Below are 17087 nucleotides of genomic sequence, written 5' to 3'. Positions count from 1 at the left end.
TAAAAATATTAAAAATATCAATACAATAAATACTCAACATCCATTAATTTTATATTAATTAATCCTAGTAGATGATATAATAATTTACTTTAAAAATGTAAAAATAAAATTTATGGAAAAAAACAAATTTTCAGTCACGGCAGTGTTTCGAGCCAAAATTTATAACAAAAGTTAAATTAAATTAAATAAAATAATACAGAAGAGGTTTTTCCACTTTTTATACATCTTGAGACTTATATCAAACAGTTGGGAAATTTGGTCCGTTCAATTCTCGGAATTGTGACTATTTGGTCCATCGCTGGGTAAAATTGTTGCTATGGGCTGTCCTGGCTCGGGTATTATCTTCCTGCTACCTGGGGGAACGTAACACCACCAGGCGAGAAAGAAGAACAGTAGGGAAGCTGTCTTACCGATGAAAGCCAAAGCTAACATGTACCTGAAATTATTTTGAATTTAGGTTATTAAATTATCCGGTAACTAAAAGTAATATTACCCGAGTCAAGAAAATTCCGGGCTATTTCCGGTGATTTTATAAGTAAAATTACCCGGGAAAATTACAAAATAACTAGATAATTTAAAAAGCGACCAGAGAGTAAGTACAAGATTTGTACCAATAGCTTTTATCAGGTAATTACTTAATTCTGTTAAACTGCTAATTAATCTTACCAGCTCATCCAATAATTATCATAAACCAAGCAAGCGCCCTGACCCTCGCAGGTTTCATGCCACAAAATACACGTGTCATCAATCAGAGCGCCAAAAATCATCGGAGCTGGAATCGTACCCAGTATCCTGACTTTTATCCACTGGACCCCCAAAGCAAAGGATCTCTGCTCGTCTCTAACGACTCTCAAAGTCGCGGCCAGAGCCGGCATCGTACACAAGAAGGTCATCAGCATATTGCAGAACGCCAGGCATATAAATAACCACAAGTACTTGCAGCCGCTCGTGCAGGTTGTGTTCACAGCTTCATACAAAATGGTATCACCGCTCGCCGTTGTCCAGTTCGACTGACTGCTGATGCACGAGCAGTTTTGGTAAACCTGCAGCCGTCAACTCTCTTTACTCCCATTCCCATAAGACATTTTCTTTTTTTATTTTTGTAAAAAATACCTTCACATCCCCGGTTTGAATTTCACGGTCACATCCTGCGTAACAGGGTGAGTAGTAAGTGACGCCATTGACTCCACAGATTGGGCTGAATTTATTTGTCGTGCAGCCGCATCCGCTGTTGCATTTGTCGTCTAATGCAAGAACTTTTCTGTCAGTAAATAAATAAATCATTTTTATTTAAAATTATAAATTTCCCACTAGAGAAAAGAAGAGAAGAATTTTCTTACTGATCAGAGTCCGAATAGGGGACAGTAAGTCCAGCAAAGTCCAAATTGGGACAGCCGAGCCCAAAACAAAGAGTGAAAATAATGCAAGCGGCTGTTGAAAAAATGCAGAACTTTAGAATACCCGAGCAGGGCAAATTCCATCGCTTTATCAAATACCCGCCGAGAAAAGTTCCCCCTCCTCCCGCGGGAACAGTCACCAGTCCTGTAAATAAATAAGTCTTGGAATTAAATCAGTGCTTACAGAAGGTGATAAAGAAATTTACCCATTAGCAGTGCAGCTGAACTGGCAGTCACGCTAAACTGATTCTCAATAAGTTTAGGAAGAAATGCCGCAAACCCGGCTATCAAGAGCCCTTCACTAGCTCCCGCTAAATTGAGCATAAAAAACGCCGGGTTGCCAAGTAATTCTGTTAGAGCTCGAGGTAATTCTCGTATTCTGGAAAACGCTTCCGTTGATGTTCCTCCCGCTGATGGGGATTTTTCGTGGGCTTCTGATACTTTTTCTTTGGCCAACTCTTCAGCGCCTGTGGATTAACAATAATAATAATACGTAAATTTTCAAATTTTCGTCAAAAATCGGGAGTAAGTTCAGACTAAATACAGATTTTATTTAAATTCAAATTCACTCCATATACGGGGAGAATTTTATTAAGGATTAAATAAATATGCAGTCATCTGATCCACATTCACTCCAAATTTACTCCGGAAATTTTTTCAGTGTATGGGAAAAAATTAAAAAATAAAAATAAAACCTGGAAGTGATGCAGGAAACGCAATTATTGGAATAGCGACAATGATACAGACAATAGTTGCTGCAACAAATCCAATCCACCAGGCACCAATCCATACATTGCTGTCTGGAGTCATACCAATTCTGTAAATAATATTTAAATATGAATAATAATTATTTAAAAGTATTAATGAATAGCGAGGGGTCTTAAGAACTCATTATTAAAAGCAATAAAACTCGGACTCGGATATTAAAACGAGTCGGGGGAATTATTTCCGGTTATGGTGAAACTCTTGAAACTAAGACCGGAGTATTGCCGTTGAGTAAAACTGAAATTAGTTTGTGGGGGTACGGAGGTTTAAAGTACTTATTTATCATTATAATCTGAACAACTGTATCGGAACTTTCGGCATCTGCTAAATGCGCTTAAACTTTTAATTCACATTGTGTGTATACACTAATTAAGGAGACTGGAGTCGCGGTGAATAAGGTTTTCAAACAAAGTTATAAATGCCGATATAAATAAATAACTTGTTTTATTTGCGGGATTCGCTACATGTATAGATATATAAATATATGAAAGTGATTGATGCCGCTAATTTAGCTGACTAACTATAGGGGAGCCTGGGGCACGAAGGCCCCCCTGGGGCATAAAGGCCCTCTTCAAAAATTAGGTAAAATTTTTTTTTTTTATTTTCCGTCAAAGTATGACCTTCATAATGTTTTTAGTATATTTTAAGTCAATACGTGATATGAGGGGCAAAACGGACAACTCGAAAAAAAAATTATAAAGAAAAAATTATTTTTTTTTTATTTTCCGTCAAGTTAATTTTTTTGTGACAATTTTTTTTTTTTAATGGTCCATTTTACCTCATACATCACATACTGGCCTAAAACGTCATAAAAACATTATAAAGGTCATAACTTAACGGGAAATAAAAAAAAAATTTTTGTTGATAATTTTTTGGAGAGGAGGCCTTCGTGCCCCAGAAAAAAAACAAATTTTTTTTTCGATTTTTTGCAAAATTTCTACTTATTCTTTCGATATCGACGGAAAATAAATGAATTTTATGGTTAAAAGCCACAAAAAGAAAAAACCGGCTTAAGGGGGCCTTCGTGCCCCAGGCTCCCCTACAACAAACTTTTTAATTATTTTTCGCGACTAACTCATTTAATTTGTTGTAATTTATTGCTCTTCATTCAACCAACTAATTTGTTTTATTTTTTTTTTTTTGTTTAATTGCAGTTGCGATGAAAATAAAAAAAAGTTTAATATGAAAACTTGAATTTTTCTGGAGTTAAAAAATAAATCGATTAATGTCCGGCCTGTACAAATTCATTACAAAAAAAATTAATTACCCATAAAAATATCTATATCTCCAGCAACTCGTGCGGAAAAATTTATTTATAAAGCAGCATCGCTACGCCCTGAGACTCTTTTGCGGACGCGAAAAATATGTTAAACATAAAAATACGGTATCTTTACTTATTAATCTCACTATTTCCCATTCAAGTTACACCGGAAATAACTTTTCTACAACCGTCTTAAATATTTCATTCACGTGGTTAAATTTTTTGAAGCAAATAAATTTTTTTAGAAAAATATCCGTATTTTATTATAAAGTTTCATATATATTTATATGTATAAAATCATTTTAAAATTCTCTATTCCGTCCAAGCAATTTTTTTTACTTCCACCCTTGACTCCTACCCCTTCTCCATAAATCACTTATATATATAAGCAAAAAAATAAGTATGAGTATCAATAGGGATCTTTAGAGCGTAATTACTTAGCTTGCATTATTTATTAATGCATATCCTGGTCTTTCATGAATTGAAATTACTTTCAATCAAAGTCCAGTGAAAAGAAGCCGGGCCTCTTTGAAATTTAAATTCATTTTAAAAATGATAAATTTTAAAATTACTAAGCTATAAATTTTGAAAATATTCTATTGGATATAAATAATAGTTTACAATATATAAAGTATGTATAAATATAACCCTTGTGGCATTAGAGCGAATAATACGAGATTAATAGCGCATGGAATAGAAGCGTGCGGACGTCCCATGGGGAAAATGTCAAGCAGCGCTTTGCGATGTTGAGGATGAAGCCACTGTTACCCTTATTATTAAAAAAAAAAAAAAAAAAAACTTCCCGGGCCTTCATGGGGAGGAATAACAAACCCTTATTTCTCTACCGCTCGCATTTAATCCATGGTAAAGTTGACATATTTCATGTCGAGTCACGCGCGTGAGAACCGGCCGCGGCCCTTTAGTTCACCTTATTCGATGAAAAATTATTTATTTATTTAAAATATTTATAAAATTACCGAGGGATCTGGGGACTGGTCTTCAGTCTCTATTACCGCTAATGGAAATAAGAATTTATAAAATATTAAAAATAAATAGCCGGCAAGAGTCGCGTCGGGGAAGTAATAAATTCAACGGAGAATTTAATAAAGTCTCAAGTGCAGAGAGACTTAATGGAGATGGTTCCAGTTACCTAGACGGTTTTCAAGATTTATATGCGTTTATTTACCATTTTCTCAATAACAAGATTTTTTTTTTTAATCTTTTGGATTTTAACTGAACCCATAAGACCTCAAAAAATTTTAAACTTTCTATTTATAGATCTAGGAATTTTAAACTCGAGATATCTCGATAGATATTCAATTTAGGAAAATATACAAGATACCTTTTTTGTAGAGAATTTAAAGCGCTACAAAAAAGGTCTCTTATAATTTTTCCAAAAATTCAATATTTTCAAAGATATTTCCAAAAAACCAATTACACTTTTCTTGAAAATTAAAAAAATTTTCGCGGGAAAATTTTGAAATATTCAATTGATACCGGAAGTGTGGAAAAGTTGAAGATTAAGTGAAACTTACGTTCCAGGATCAGTTGTCAGGAAATCTGTGTAAAGTTTGAGTAACTCCCCACCTATGACGTATCCCAAGGCAGGCCCGATTACTGCCATCGTGTAATAAATTCCTAGAATATTTAAAAATAATTATCGACGAAATTTATCGGTGATTGAGGTAATTGAGTACCTAAATAAACGGAAGACATTTTTTTCGAAACATTCTCGTCGAGGTAAGTGACCCCGAGGGTGTAAAAGGGCGCAGCGCCCGCCCCGTGTAGCAATTGGGCGATGAAAAATATCATGAGGTAGAATCCGCTGAATGGTCCAACGTCTACGGTGTCATCTAGCTGCTCGTCGCACTTTGGCTGGTACAGGAAAAGGGAGATAAAAAAATATGATTATTTAGTCGAGTTACGGGAAATCGGTTATCGATGAATCACCTTATTTGATAAGGACAACTCTCACCGACAGTGAAGTCTCGTTGGTGTTAGTAAAGCTGGTGGTGTTGGTGCTGGTACCACGATGACACGACAGCGAAGACCTTTGACCTCCTTGCTGGTTGGCTCGGGCGAGATAATGCGGGGAAGCGAAGAGCAGACTCCCGATACCCAGGACCAGAACTCCCACGCCGATGTATCTTTAATTTATTTCGGTTAAAATATGGTATTTATTTTATTTGGAAAATTTAGATAGCGGTGGCGAGAACACTCACTTGGGCTTTGACGCTTTTGAACGACCGCCGAGATAGCTGACGGGTATTAAGAAAACAAAACTTGCGATGTCGTATCCTCCGGCTATCAGACCGGTCTCTGAAGAATTTAATCCAAATCTCTTTTCAATTGTCGTGATAACCACGTTTATGAAACCATTTACTACCATCCCTTAAATAAAGAAAAAAATTAAAATTCTTTTAGAAATCTTGGATTTTAATCAAAGGAAGACTGACGTGGGGTAAAAGTGGGCGATGAAAATTTTTATTAATTTTACTGTAATTGATTTTTTTTTTAATTAATTATTAAATTTTTTACAAAAAATTTGGATAATTTATTGAAAAATTAATTTTTGGGGTAAAATGGACACAAAATTTTTTTTAATTGAAAATTACGAAAATAAGTAAAAACTCAAATTCAATCATTGGAAAAATTATTTAAGTAAATTTTGATCAATATTTGAAAAATAACTGGGGGTAAAATGGACATTGAAAAATTTTAAATAAATTAAAAATTACTAATTTTACTCCAAAAAATTTTTAAATTTAAATTACAAAATAATTTATTAAACAGCGGGTCAAAATTTGAAAATAAAATTTCTGCGGGTAAAATGGACAAAAATTTTCAAAAAATTAAAAATTATCGATATAACTATTAATTTTTTCTAATTAAATAATTCACTAATTTTTGAAAACCGGTTTATTAAAAATTTTAAATTTAATTAAATATAAACGTGATTTTAATTTTTTAATAAGAATCAGTATACAAATACTTATATATTTATAATTAGCCAAGAAAAAAAAATATCAAAATTCTAGAGAGCATCTTACCGCCTTTCTTTACTGATCATACTTTAGTTTCATTAAAATGTTAATATTGTACTTGGGAAAAAAACTTTTTAAAAACTTATAACAAGTCCTTAAGAATTTTAATAACTTTAAGAAGAAAAGTCTGTAGCTTTTACAAAAAAATTTTGTTTATATTTAATTAAATTTGTAGGGCTAATATTAGTAACAATTTAAAATAATTAATAAACATTTGAATTGAAGAACAAGATGACAGACCGAGGAGACAAAGGAGGCGCGTCTATTGTCCGTCAATTTGTTAAATTTCTTTCATCGCGCGTACTCGCATTGTTTCGCGCCTAGATACACACCATCGCGACCATACGACAACCAGGGGGAACATAAGTACATGGTCAGAGACTTACTCATTACTCTCTTTACTCCCATAATACATCTCACTACTCTATATAATTCAATGACTGAGTAAATTTATTTTTAAACTCCGTTTTTTTATTGAAAATTCTTCTTTATATTTATTTTTACTCTTTCCTTCACACGTATATATAAATATATATCAAAAGTTTCCACTAATTAAAAAAAATATTTTTAAATAAATTTTAAATTTTTGACTTGTAAATATTTTTTAAAATTCAATTTTGAATGCTGCTGAATATTTTTTAAATAAAAAAAATTTCAAAAATCCCGCTTTTGAAATTTTAAAAAAAAATTATTTGTAAATTAAATTAAAAATTTTTTTTTTTCGATTGATAAATTTTTGAAATGTTGAAGTTACACTTGAAGAATTTTTTAAAAGTTCATATATATATATAAATATATATATAGACACTTGAAACTCTTATTATTTTTTTTTATCTTCATTTCAAGTCTTCAATTCGCAAGAGTAAATTGGATTTCCGGTTACTCTTCTCTGAATACCATCGAAATTGCCTCGTATCTATCCGTCCTCGGATCTACAATCTAGCCTAATACCCAAGTCTTTAATATTTTTATTTTTGCCCACGAAACACACATCTAACACAATATTCAAATAATTTTATTAGAAAACTTTCACGAAATACTGAGAGATTTAATGACGCCGGCACTCGGAATCGATCGCGATCGATGCGGAGCTGGAGTTTCGGTATTACATGGTTTTATTTCCAAGGGATTACCGATTGGACGAGCGGCTTCTGTGCACATACAAACGTAAATATACATACCATTAGTATGCATTCAAAAGCTGCTATGGGTATCGCTATAGGTATAACACTAAATTCGTGCGATTCAAGCGTCAACGTATTGGAATAGGGCACTGCACATGAATCCCGATTAATTCTGTTTATTTAACCCTCTTAATCTCTCTAATCAAAATCACGTTTAATTATATATTATGTCAATGTTCACTTTAAATATTTACTTTATCATTTAACTCATTATCGTTCATGCTCAAATTTTTACATTCAATTTTTTAATTTTAATCATTTTTAATATCGTTTTTTTTTTTTTTAATTAATTAATTAGCGAATTTTGTAATGAAAAATTATTTAAAAATTAATTTTTTTATTGAATTGAATTATGAAGTAAAAAAAAATTTTATTTTTAAATTAAATTCAAAATTTTTATGAAAAAAATTATTACAAAAATTAATTTTTTTATTGAATTAAATTATGGAGTAAAAAAAAATTTTATTTTTAAATTAAATTCAAAATTTGTATAAAAAAAATTATTTCATAAATTAATTTTTTTATTAAATTAAATTATGGAGTAAAAAAAAATTTATTTTCAAATTAAATTCAAAATTTGTATGAAAAAAATTATTTCAAAAATTAATTTTTTTATTGAATTAAATTATGGAGTAAAAAAAAATTTTATTTTTAAATTAAATTCAAAATTTGTATGAAAAAAATTATTTCAAAAATTAATTTTTTTATTGAATTAAATTATGGAGTAAAAAAAAAATTTATTTTTAAATTAAATTCAAAATTTGTATTAAAAAAATTATTTCAAAAATTAATTTTTTTATTGAATTAAATTATGGAGTAAAAAAAACTTTTATTTTTAAATTAAATTCAAAATTTGTATGAAAAAAATTATTTCAAAAATTTAAACTCTAGTTCAATTAAAAAATTAATAACTTATGAAAAATTTTGAAATTTTTATTTTTACAAGAATTCAAATTTTAAGCGAGTTACTGTTAGATAATTAATTTACTAATGATAAGAGTGATTAAAAAAAAAAAATACCTTGCATAGCACCAGCCCAACAAAGCCAAAACAATGCCCATTTGGCGGTCCGAAATTTTTGTAAATATTTGGGCCGAAATTTGAACCATCCGCACAATGTCTTTGATGATATTATTTCAGTATCTAATTGCTCCGTAGACCTCTTAATTTTATCTTCTTTCATCGTGTTGACATCGTGCTCAACAAATTTCGGCAGCGCTTCATTAACATCCGCAACTCCTGACTAAAAAATCACAAATAAATTTCACTGCTTAATAAAAAAAAAAAATTCCAAATTCACAAATAAAAAATCACTTACACTAAAAGAAAATTTGTCCCGCATTCTGAATACTTTCAAAATCAATAAGGAAAATTATAAAATATTCATAAGCTTGACCACATCATACATGTGCGGTGACAAGAGTGAAGCAGAATGATAACAAAGATAACCGCCGAGATGATAAGAGATGAAAAGTATGGAGTAGAAGCTGTGCACGTTGCCACGAGTCACATGCGACTGAGTTGAGACAGAACCCGAGTTTTCCCCGTCAAAACTTTTCTGTCTTACTCTCTTACCCTTCCACCCTACCCCCACTCTCCGCGGGCTTTTTCTTTCATGTGACTAAAACCACCTCTACTATCCGGTGCAACAGCTTCTGGGGGTCGTTGTTCTCTTCTTTTTACCGTGTAGTAGTAAAAAAAAAATTATCTCTATCCAACTCATACACGTTTTTTTTTTTTTTAACACTAAATTTTTTTTATCATTACCAGACTTTTTATAAACTTTCTATGTCTATATACTGAATTCAAAGATGTACTTAAACGCCATCATGATACCCGGTAGCAAATATATATATATAACTTTTTACACATAAATTTTATTTAATTCCCAGTAAAAAAATAAAATAAAAATGAATGGACAAGAGTAATAACAAACGGAGCTTCGTTTGCTCCCACGACAAACGGAGGAAAAGTAAACAAAAATAAAATAAAAATGTAAAATAAATATAAAGAAGGAAAATGAAAGAAAAGTAAAGGGGAGGATGCCACGCGACTGTCCATAAATTTTATAGAATTAATATAAAGATCCATTGCTTCCGTTTTGCATATTAATGATTGCGAGTACGTGTGCGTGTGTGTGTTATGTAAATATATGACCCATTGAGTAAAAAGAGGGATTACGAGCGCGTGACATATACTCGTAGGTGGACCCTTTTTAACTAACTTATTTGGACGGTCTATTATATAAACGAATATGCAATTACTTTTTTACAGAGATACAGAGGCCGTTTTTTAAATTTTTTTCCTGGAGGTGGGGTTTGAAAACGCTGTGCAAATACGAAATAGTAATAGTGTAGGGTGACTTGCGGTTCGTTATTTGCACTTTGAAGGCGGGTGGGGGCAGAAGAGGAAGTGGAGAGAAAAATGATAAAGTCGAATTGTTGAACTTTGTCGTGTGTCGATAAATAAAACGAGGAATGAGGAACAGGAGTGTGTGGGGTGGGGGCTGAGGGGCTGAGGGTGCGTGGGCGACGGAATCCGGCGTTAATTGGCGTCTGCTTGGTCGAGGGATAATCGATTATTTTTCGATCGTTACTCAATCTCAGTAGTTTTAATCGTGTTTTTATTTTTTTTTTATTGACGACTCACGGCCTCATAACGTCGCTGTCAAATTGTGATTGATGAAACATCCGGTTGTTATTATTTTACTTTTTACTTCGCTTTGTGAAAAATTTTCATTTTTAATTTTTTTATTAATTATTATTGGGAAATTAATTGTCAAAATTTTTTAAAATATTGATTAAAAATTATTATTATTTATTCTTTTAATTACCGTCAGTTAATTTTTATTATAAATATTTATACCTCAATTTAAATTTATAATTATTATTTTAAAATTAGTCAGTTAATTACACACTTAATATTTATATATAAATTACTATTGTTAATTACAATTATTGTTAAAAAATTTTTTTATAAACCAAAATAATTATTTTTACGGCAACTAATTTTCAGTGACACAAATTTTCAAGTGGTTAAAACTACGGTACTAATTACAAGACAATTGTAACTCATATACAGCAGTAAACATTTTCCCGAATCTCGAGATGAGAGCCGAGTAAAGAACCGGTAGCTGAGAAAAGAAGACAAGGAGTGAGCTCTGAGCCATCAGCAAATGAATCGCCTCGAGCTACCTTTTTATTCTATGCCTTCACTGATTTTTTTCCGTTTTTTAATTTCAGACTTTTGTGCTTTTAGTTTTCCACAGACGATTGAACGAGTTTTACCGCTTAAGCAGAGCACAATCACCCAAATACTTGTACTTGTACTTATACTTATGCCCATGTCCACATTAACAACTTTTTCCCTCATATTCAGAACAGCTTTCACATTTTTTTTTTTTTTTAACAATTCATATTTTAAATTTCCCGCTAAAAAAATTAAAAATTTTGAAGTCCTCGGAATTTATTTTGACTATTTTTGAATGTGTGGGGTAATTCGGCCACCATAACTGTATTTAAGTCTATTATCTTACATTTATTGTCATTCAATACTCACTGATAAATCGTCCGTCATTTCAAGACCTGGATTAATTATTCCCGCCATTTTGAAGCTAGAGGACAAAAAATTATTTATTTATATATTTATTAAATAAAACAAATATGAATTATAGTATGATAGTGGGCTTAGTTATGAGAGTCACGGTCATCTGATAAGATAAAAGATGGACGTATGTATATAAATATAAATATATTATAGTAATAATAATAATAATAATAATAATAATGATTGCATGACACTGCGAACTACAACAGGGTTTTATTCAACAGGATAATCATCACTCATCACTTTCGATTTATTTATGTGCTTTAAAGAGCACAAACCGTCTGCAATTATTTTTTTTTATCATTATATTGTCGTCTGGTCATAAATTATTTAAAATTTAATATTAAATAAAAAAATATTTTATATTTAATAAATTTTAGTGAAAATTGACATTTAATTGCAAAAAAATTGTTTTTAAATTTTCACATTTAATTTTAAATTTAAAAAAAAATTAATGTTTCTATAGAAGTTACTGCTAGGCAGCAGCAGCGGAAGTAGTTCGGTGCTCGCCACTAGATCGCGCCCACCTTTTAAGTGTTCGTGGTAAGAAACTTATTTCAGGTTTTTATATTCCCTTGAAAATAATATTTAGTTATTATTAATAATTCACGCTTTAAGGCACACTAATATATTTCGTTATGACTACTTTAGAAAATTTATTTGTCAGAACAGTTTTTTTCTCAGTGTATACTTGAAAGTCGTAACTGCGTTGCCTTTGTTTTTATTAATGCTTTATCAATTATCAAAATATTTTTTTTAATTAATTATAAAAATTTTAAAAGTCTCCATTAGTATTAGATCTTCTTATTGTGGGCGCAGTTCATATGTGTTGTTGAGGGAGTTCTTCATCGCTTAATATTTTCCTCCGTGGTTACATATGCTGCAAGTTCTATGGTGCTGTGGTTTTGTATCTTTCAGTAGACAATTTCCACAAAAAAGGATCCTTTTGGTAACAACCATGGATCAGGAAAAACAAGTATTCCAAAATGATAGATTTTATAATATTTGAATATTTTTTTCTTAGCGTACCTATCATCCGTTTTAAAGTTATCAAATATTTTTTTTTTACGCGCCAAAAATAATACAAATTTTTCAAAGTAATAAATAACAATATTTACTATACAATTATCCAGAAAAATAAAGAAAAAATATATAAATGCATTTTAAAGAGCCATTGTATTGCGTAACATATCCAATAGATAAAATGTCTCCAAAGTCCCCTTGTAAAATTATTATTTTTATCCTACTTCTGAATACAACAGGGGTGGAGTTATTCATCCCGTAATTTCTATACATCCTCTTTACTATAATACTTAATAATATAAATAAAAGGAAAGAAAAGAAGAGAGTTTGAATTTAAAGCCGTCGGGTATTTATGTGTGCCTATGTGTGCGTTCCGTGACTAGTAAGTATGAGTTAGGATTATTTGACGTTTAAAAAAGGCGGTAACGTTTATTTTATTTATACTTTCTTATATTTAGTATTATTATATTTAATAGATACTTTTTTACCTCAACTATAATTCATAGTTATGTAACTATTTTTTTGTAGATTTTTTTTCTTGTACCTGTCGGAAAAAGCCCGTGATTTACACGAGTTGCTCAAAGTTAAAATAAAACCGCACCTGTCGATAGCACCGGGTCCGCCGAGTTCTCATCTAAATTTTCCTTTTCCCTTTTCCTCAAGCTTTTAATTTATTTATTTACCTTTAAAGTTTTAATGTAAACGAAACTTTCAACAGCACCGTCGAAAATAAATTTCCCTTACGCGGTAAATTTGAACGGGTGAATTCTAATTGCATTTATTTTATTTATTACTCTCACCTGTTTCTCGTCACTATTCCTCAGAAGCACTCGCGACACTGAGGATAAATAATATTAGTACCTTGTAAATTATATATACATGAGATTGTTGCGTAGTATATATTTGTCATTGACGTTTTATATATATGTTTATATGAAAGTAAAAAAAATTTATCACTAGAATTTATGGCGACTTATAATTTAAATTGCCGCGAAAATACTGGGTTTGAGTAAAAGTTTGTGAGGACCTTTTTTGTAGACAATTTTATTAGCTACAAAATTTGTCATTTATATTTTTGTCATATTTTTGATAGTTTTCCTGAAATTTTAATTTTAAGTTTAAAAAATTTTGGTGGGTTTTTTTTTCTTGGATCAAGAGTTTTGGAGTTTGAAATTTAAATTGCGAGTTAAATATCAGAGATAATGAAAAAATATAAGAATACAATTTTGTAGAGAATTAAATTTCCTGTAAAAAAAGTCTCTTTAGTTTTTTTGATAAATCCAATACTCAGCGACTTATTTTCAAATTTAACTTGACAGGATAAAATTTAAAAAAATGTGAGTATTTTTATTTAAAAAAAAAAAGTAATTGATTACTGAGTAAGATAAAATACTCAGGTAATCTTTAACAGTCTACTGAATATTTAGTCTAAAATAGCAGCGATCGATTACCGGAACTTGGACGTACGGTGAGAATAATCTATATGATATGCGGACTGAGGGTGAACAGCCTCCAGTTTGCTTCCAGCTTTAATATGAACGCCAATGTCTATACATTCAGTTGGTCATACCTACTACGTATTGTTTAATATTACACATTACATGTAACATCGTACATCGACATGCATGACTCCCCCACCTCCCACTTGTTTACTATACTTATATATTTAATGAACTTACAGCTTTCATTCGACGTTACGCGTAATTACTTATTCAAGTAAATTAACTTTCTACTTATCGTATAATACTCCGTAATTACATATAGATATCACTGATAACATGATCAATGTCACATATTTATCAATAAGCATTTGTTTTTAATAAATATTTATGGCGGGAAATTCAAAATTTGAACAATAGGTACCAGAAATTCCACTAGTTCAAAAAAATCTATATGACTGTGTCAAAAAAACTGAATATTTTTTTCCTAAATAGTCTTAAAATTTTGAAGGATATCAAAATAAATGTCCTGTTAAAATTTGAGTCCTTAATTTTACTATCCAGGAGTCGCTAATCGTAATTTTTTATTTCCTATTTAAATAACATGGGAAATTTTTTTTTTCCGCAGCAAGAACGAGTTTACATCAGAATAAAATAAGACAAGGAAGACAAGTCCCCACTCTGAGATTGCATTCATTAAACGTCATTGAAATATCCGCGAACTAAAGAGCAAATAATTTTTTTAATCTCTAGTATTTTTTATCCGAGCGTATCATTAAAAGATTGACCAGTTCAATTGCGTAATTTTTCAACCAAAGACTATAGTATAATTTAAAATATTAATATGTCTTTTTTAACAATAAATACACTTATTATTTTGCTCGTTATTATTTTAACTGATGGACGTTACACTCCGCCGCAGGCTAAAGTTGAGCCGCTTTATCCCAAGGGCATAAGGATTTCTATTCCAGGTAAGGATTTTTTGTTTAAATGTTTAATTAATTTTGTGTTGCTGGTCTAGAATGAAAGACTGAGAGTTTATTTTTACTTATTAGATGAAAAGGGGATAAGTTTGGTCGCGTTTCATGTCAAGTTTAATGAAGAGTTTGAAGGAATCGAAGCCGGCACGATTGCCAGAGATATTTTGAGAGTTAAGAATGGACGCTGGACTTATGAAGATGCTACGACAGAACTTAGTTTTGGGGACATTGTTTACTATTGGGTCCATGTTGTTTATGAAGGTCTTGGCTACAATTTACTGTTCCAGGAGCATCGTGTTAATGGTAATGAATAGCCCATTTATTTTTTAAGGGTTTAAATTCAAATTCTGACGAAAGTATTGAGTTTAGGTAAAAGTTTGTAAGGACCTTTTTTGTAGAAAATTAAATTTCCTATAAATTTGATCTCATATGTTTTTGTCATATTTTTAATAATTCAGCCATAATTTTAATTTAAAGATAGAAAAATTTTTTTGCTCCCTTTGTTTACTGATTTATAAACTGAGTACTTTAAAATCCAATTTTTGGCTAAAAAAATTAAAATACGACAAAAATGTATAGGAACATACTTTTAGAGAATTAAATTTCCTACAAAAATGGTCTCTATATATTTTTCCATAAAACTGATAGTTTATGAGTTATTTGAATTTATTGTTCAAGTGACAGTTAAACCAAAAAAAGACTATGGTCAAACAAATTTTGTTGCAGCATTTTATAATAAAGACGGAACACGAGCAAGTGTGCAAAGTTCAACCACTGAAGAACCACAGAACTGCAAAATGTCAGTCACAAAAATATACGATTCATCTGGTACAAATTATGAACAACCTTGTCAAAAGCAATTGATATTTGAAGACAACTTCGATTTATTTAACGACTCAATCTGGAGACGGGTCGAACGATTCACTTCAACGCCTGTAAGTTAATTAATTACTTAATTTTGTTATTAAAAATAATTATTAATAATTACTAATAAATTATCAACAGGATTACGCATTTGTAATCTACCGCAATAATGAAAAAAATATAAAAATAGATGCAGGAAAACTTTATTTGAGCCCAACGTTAGTTGAGAGTGAATTTGGAAGAGATTTCATACGTCACGGCAATATAACACTTACCAAGTAATTATCAAATATTATTACGCAGCGTTGACTTGAGGCTAGAACTCATGCGCAGGAGATCAGGGTTCGAATCCCGGCTAAGGCAAAAAAAAATTAATTTATTTAAATTTTCTAGATGTACAGAATTGGCTGACTCTCACGACTGCAAAAGGGAAGCACGTGGCGCTTATATTTTACCACCAGTGACGTCTGGTTACGTCGACACTAAGAATAAATTTGGATTCGTCTATGGCAAAGTTGAGGTTCGAGCAAAATTACCTCGGGGAGATTGGATTTACCCAAGTATTTGATTTATGTTTATATTTGGAGGAAGTAATTTGGGCAGTTTATTTATTTAAATGTAATTGTATGCAGTAATCAGCTTGGAGCCGCTGCAAGACGCCGAAGCAACAAGTTACCCTCAATTGAGGATAGCAATGTCTTTCGGAAACGCAGTACTTACGTCAAGTGGAGGCGCAGACTTGAGTGGGCATGTCCTGACTGCCGGAAAATTTCAAAGGAACGACGGTCAAGGTCTTATTGACCAGCGAATGAACTTACAAGATAAGCCGCAAAGATTTGCGGCTAATTATTGGTCCGATGAGTATCACATTTATCAGCTGGAGTGGACGGAATCTAAAATAATCGTCAGAGTTGATAATGTCGAGTATGGATCCATGAGCTCGGAATCACCTTTTGATAAACCTGTGGGTTCTATTTAATTTTTTCACTTGAAAAATTATTTTTATTTAAATTTTTTTCAAATTCCACCGATGACTGAAACTTAAAATAAAAAATATATGAGTAAAATGTGCTAATACTTTTTTTTTTAGTTTTATATTGCACTTGGTGTTGCTGTGGGAGGTCATGAAGAGTTTCCGGATGGTTCTATGAGTGATGGGTATTACAAGCCATGGAAAAATGTCGGTTCCAAGGTAGATATTACAAATAAAAAAAATTTTTTAGTTTATTAATATTGTCTTCAATTAATGCAGGCACTATTTGATTTTTACAACTCTACGGAATTATGGTCGAGGACATGGCTGGGTAACGACAAAGATCTAAAAATTGACTATGTTCGTGTATGGGCTCTCTGATATTAATTAATTTTCTAGAGCTATCTAGCACTTATGTATAATTTTTTTATCTCAATAAAAAAATGGATTTCAAACTTGGGTTTAAATTTTGGATGATTTTTCGTATGTATAAATATTTTTTTAAATCTCAGTAACTAAAATTTAAAATTAATTACTTTAATAACACGAAA

The 17087-nt window shown here is 31.0% G+C and overlaps 2 protein-coding genes across 4 annotated transcripts; one reads left to right on the top strand and one right to left on the bottom strand.

The window, feature by feature from the left end:
- Window positions 1–15909, bottom strand: LOC103576340 (solute carrier organic anion transporter family member 4A1). 3 transcript variants are annotated; one of them, XM_008556504.2, is made up of 13 exons: window positions 15839–15909; window positions 11210–11264; window positions 8672–8894; window positions 5646–5814; window positions 5399–5570; window positions 5121–5298; window positions 4959–5061; window positions 2093–2214; window positions 1604–1864; window positions 1341–1542; window positions 1114–1261; window positions 667–1043; window positions 1–436 (listed from the first exon to the last, which is right to left on the bottom strand). In XM_008556504.2, the coding sequence occupies exons 2-13, from the start codon at window positions 11255–11257 to the stop codon at window positions 265–267; spliced, it is 2175 nt and encodes a 724-aa protein (XP_008554726.1). In that variant the 5' UTR covers window positions 11258–11264; window positions 15839–15909; the 3' UTR covers window positions 1–264. The 3 variants fall into 3 exon arrangements, with proteins under 3 accessions (XP_008554726.1, XP_008554727.1, XP_008554728.1); XM_008556505.2 differs by lacking the exon at window positions 15839–15909 and adding an exon at window positions 12769–12831; XM_008556506.2 differs by lacking the exons at window positions 11210–11264; window positions 15839–15909 and adding an exon at window positions 8970–9129.
- On the top strand, window positions 14536–16997 carry LOC103576341 (beta-1,3-glucan-binding protein 1). The gene is made up of 8 exons (XM_008556508.2): window positions 14536–14690; window positions 14775–15002; window positions 15426–15634; window positions 15705–15841; window positions 15957–16123; window positions 16196–16527; window positions 16654–16755; window positions 16816–16997. The coding sequence occupies exons 1-8, from the start codon at window positions 14564–14566 to the stop codon at window positions 16915–16917; spliced, it is 1404 nt and encodes a 467-aa protein (XP_008554730.1). The 5' UTR covers window positions 14536–14563; the 3' UTR covers window positions 16918–16997.
- The last annotated feature ends 90 nt before the right edge of the window (window positions 16998–17087 follow it).

This window comes from Microplitis demolitor, chromosome 4 (genome assembly GCF_026212275.2).
Source record: "Microplitis demolitor isolate Queensland-Clemson2020A chromosome 4, iyMicDemo2.1a, whole genome shotgun sequence".
Lineage (NCBI taxonomy): Eukaryota > Metazoa > Arthropoda > Insecta > Hymenoptera > Braconidae > Microplitis > Microplitis demolitor.
Note: the sequence above shows the minus strand (reverse complement) of the source record. Positions and strands in the feature narration are given on the sequence as shown.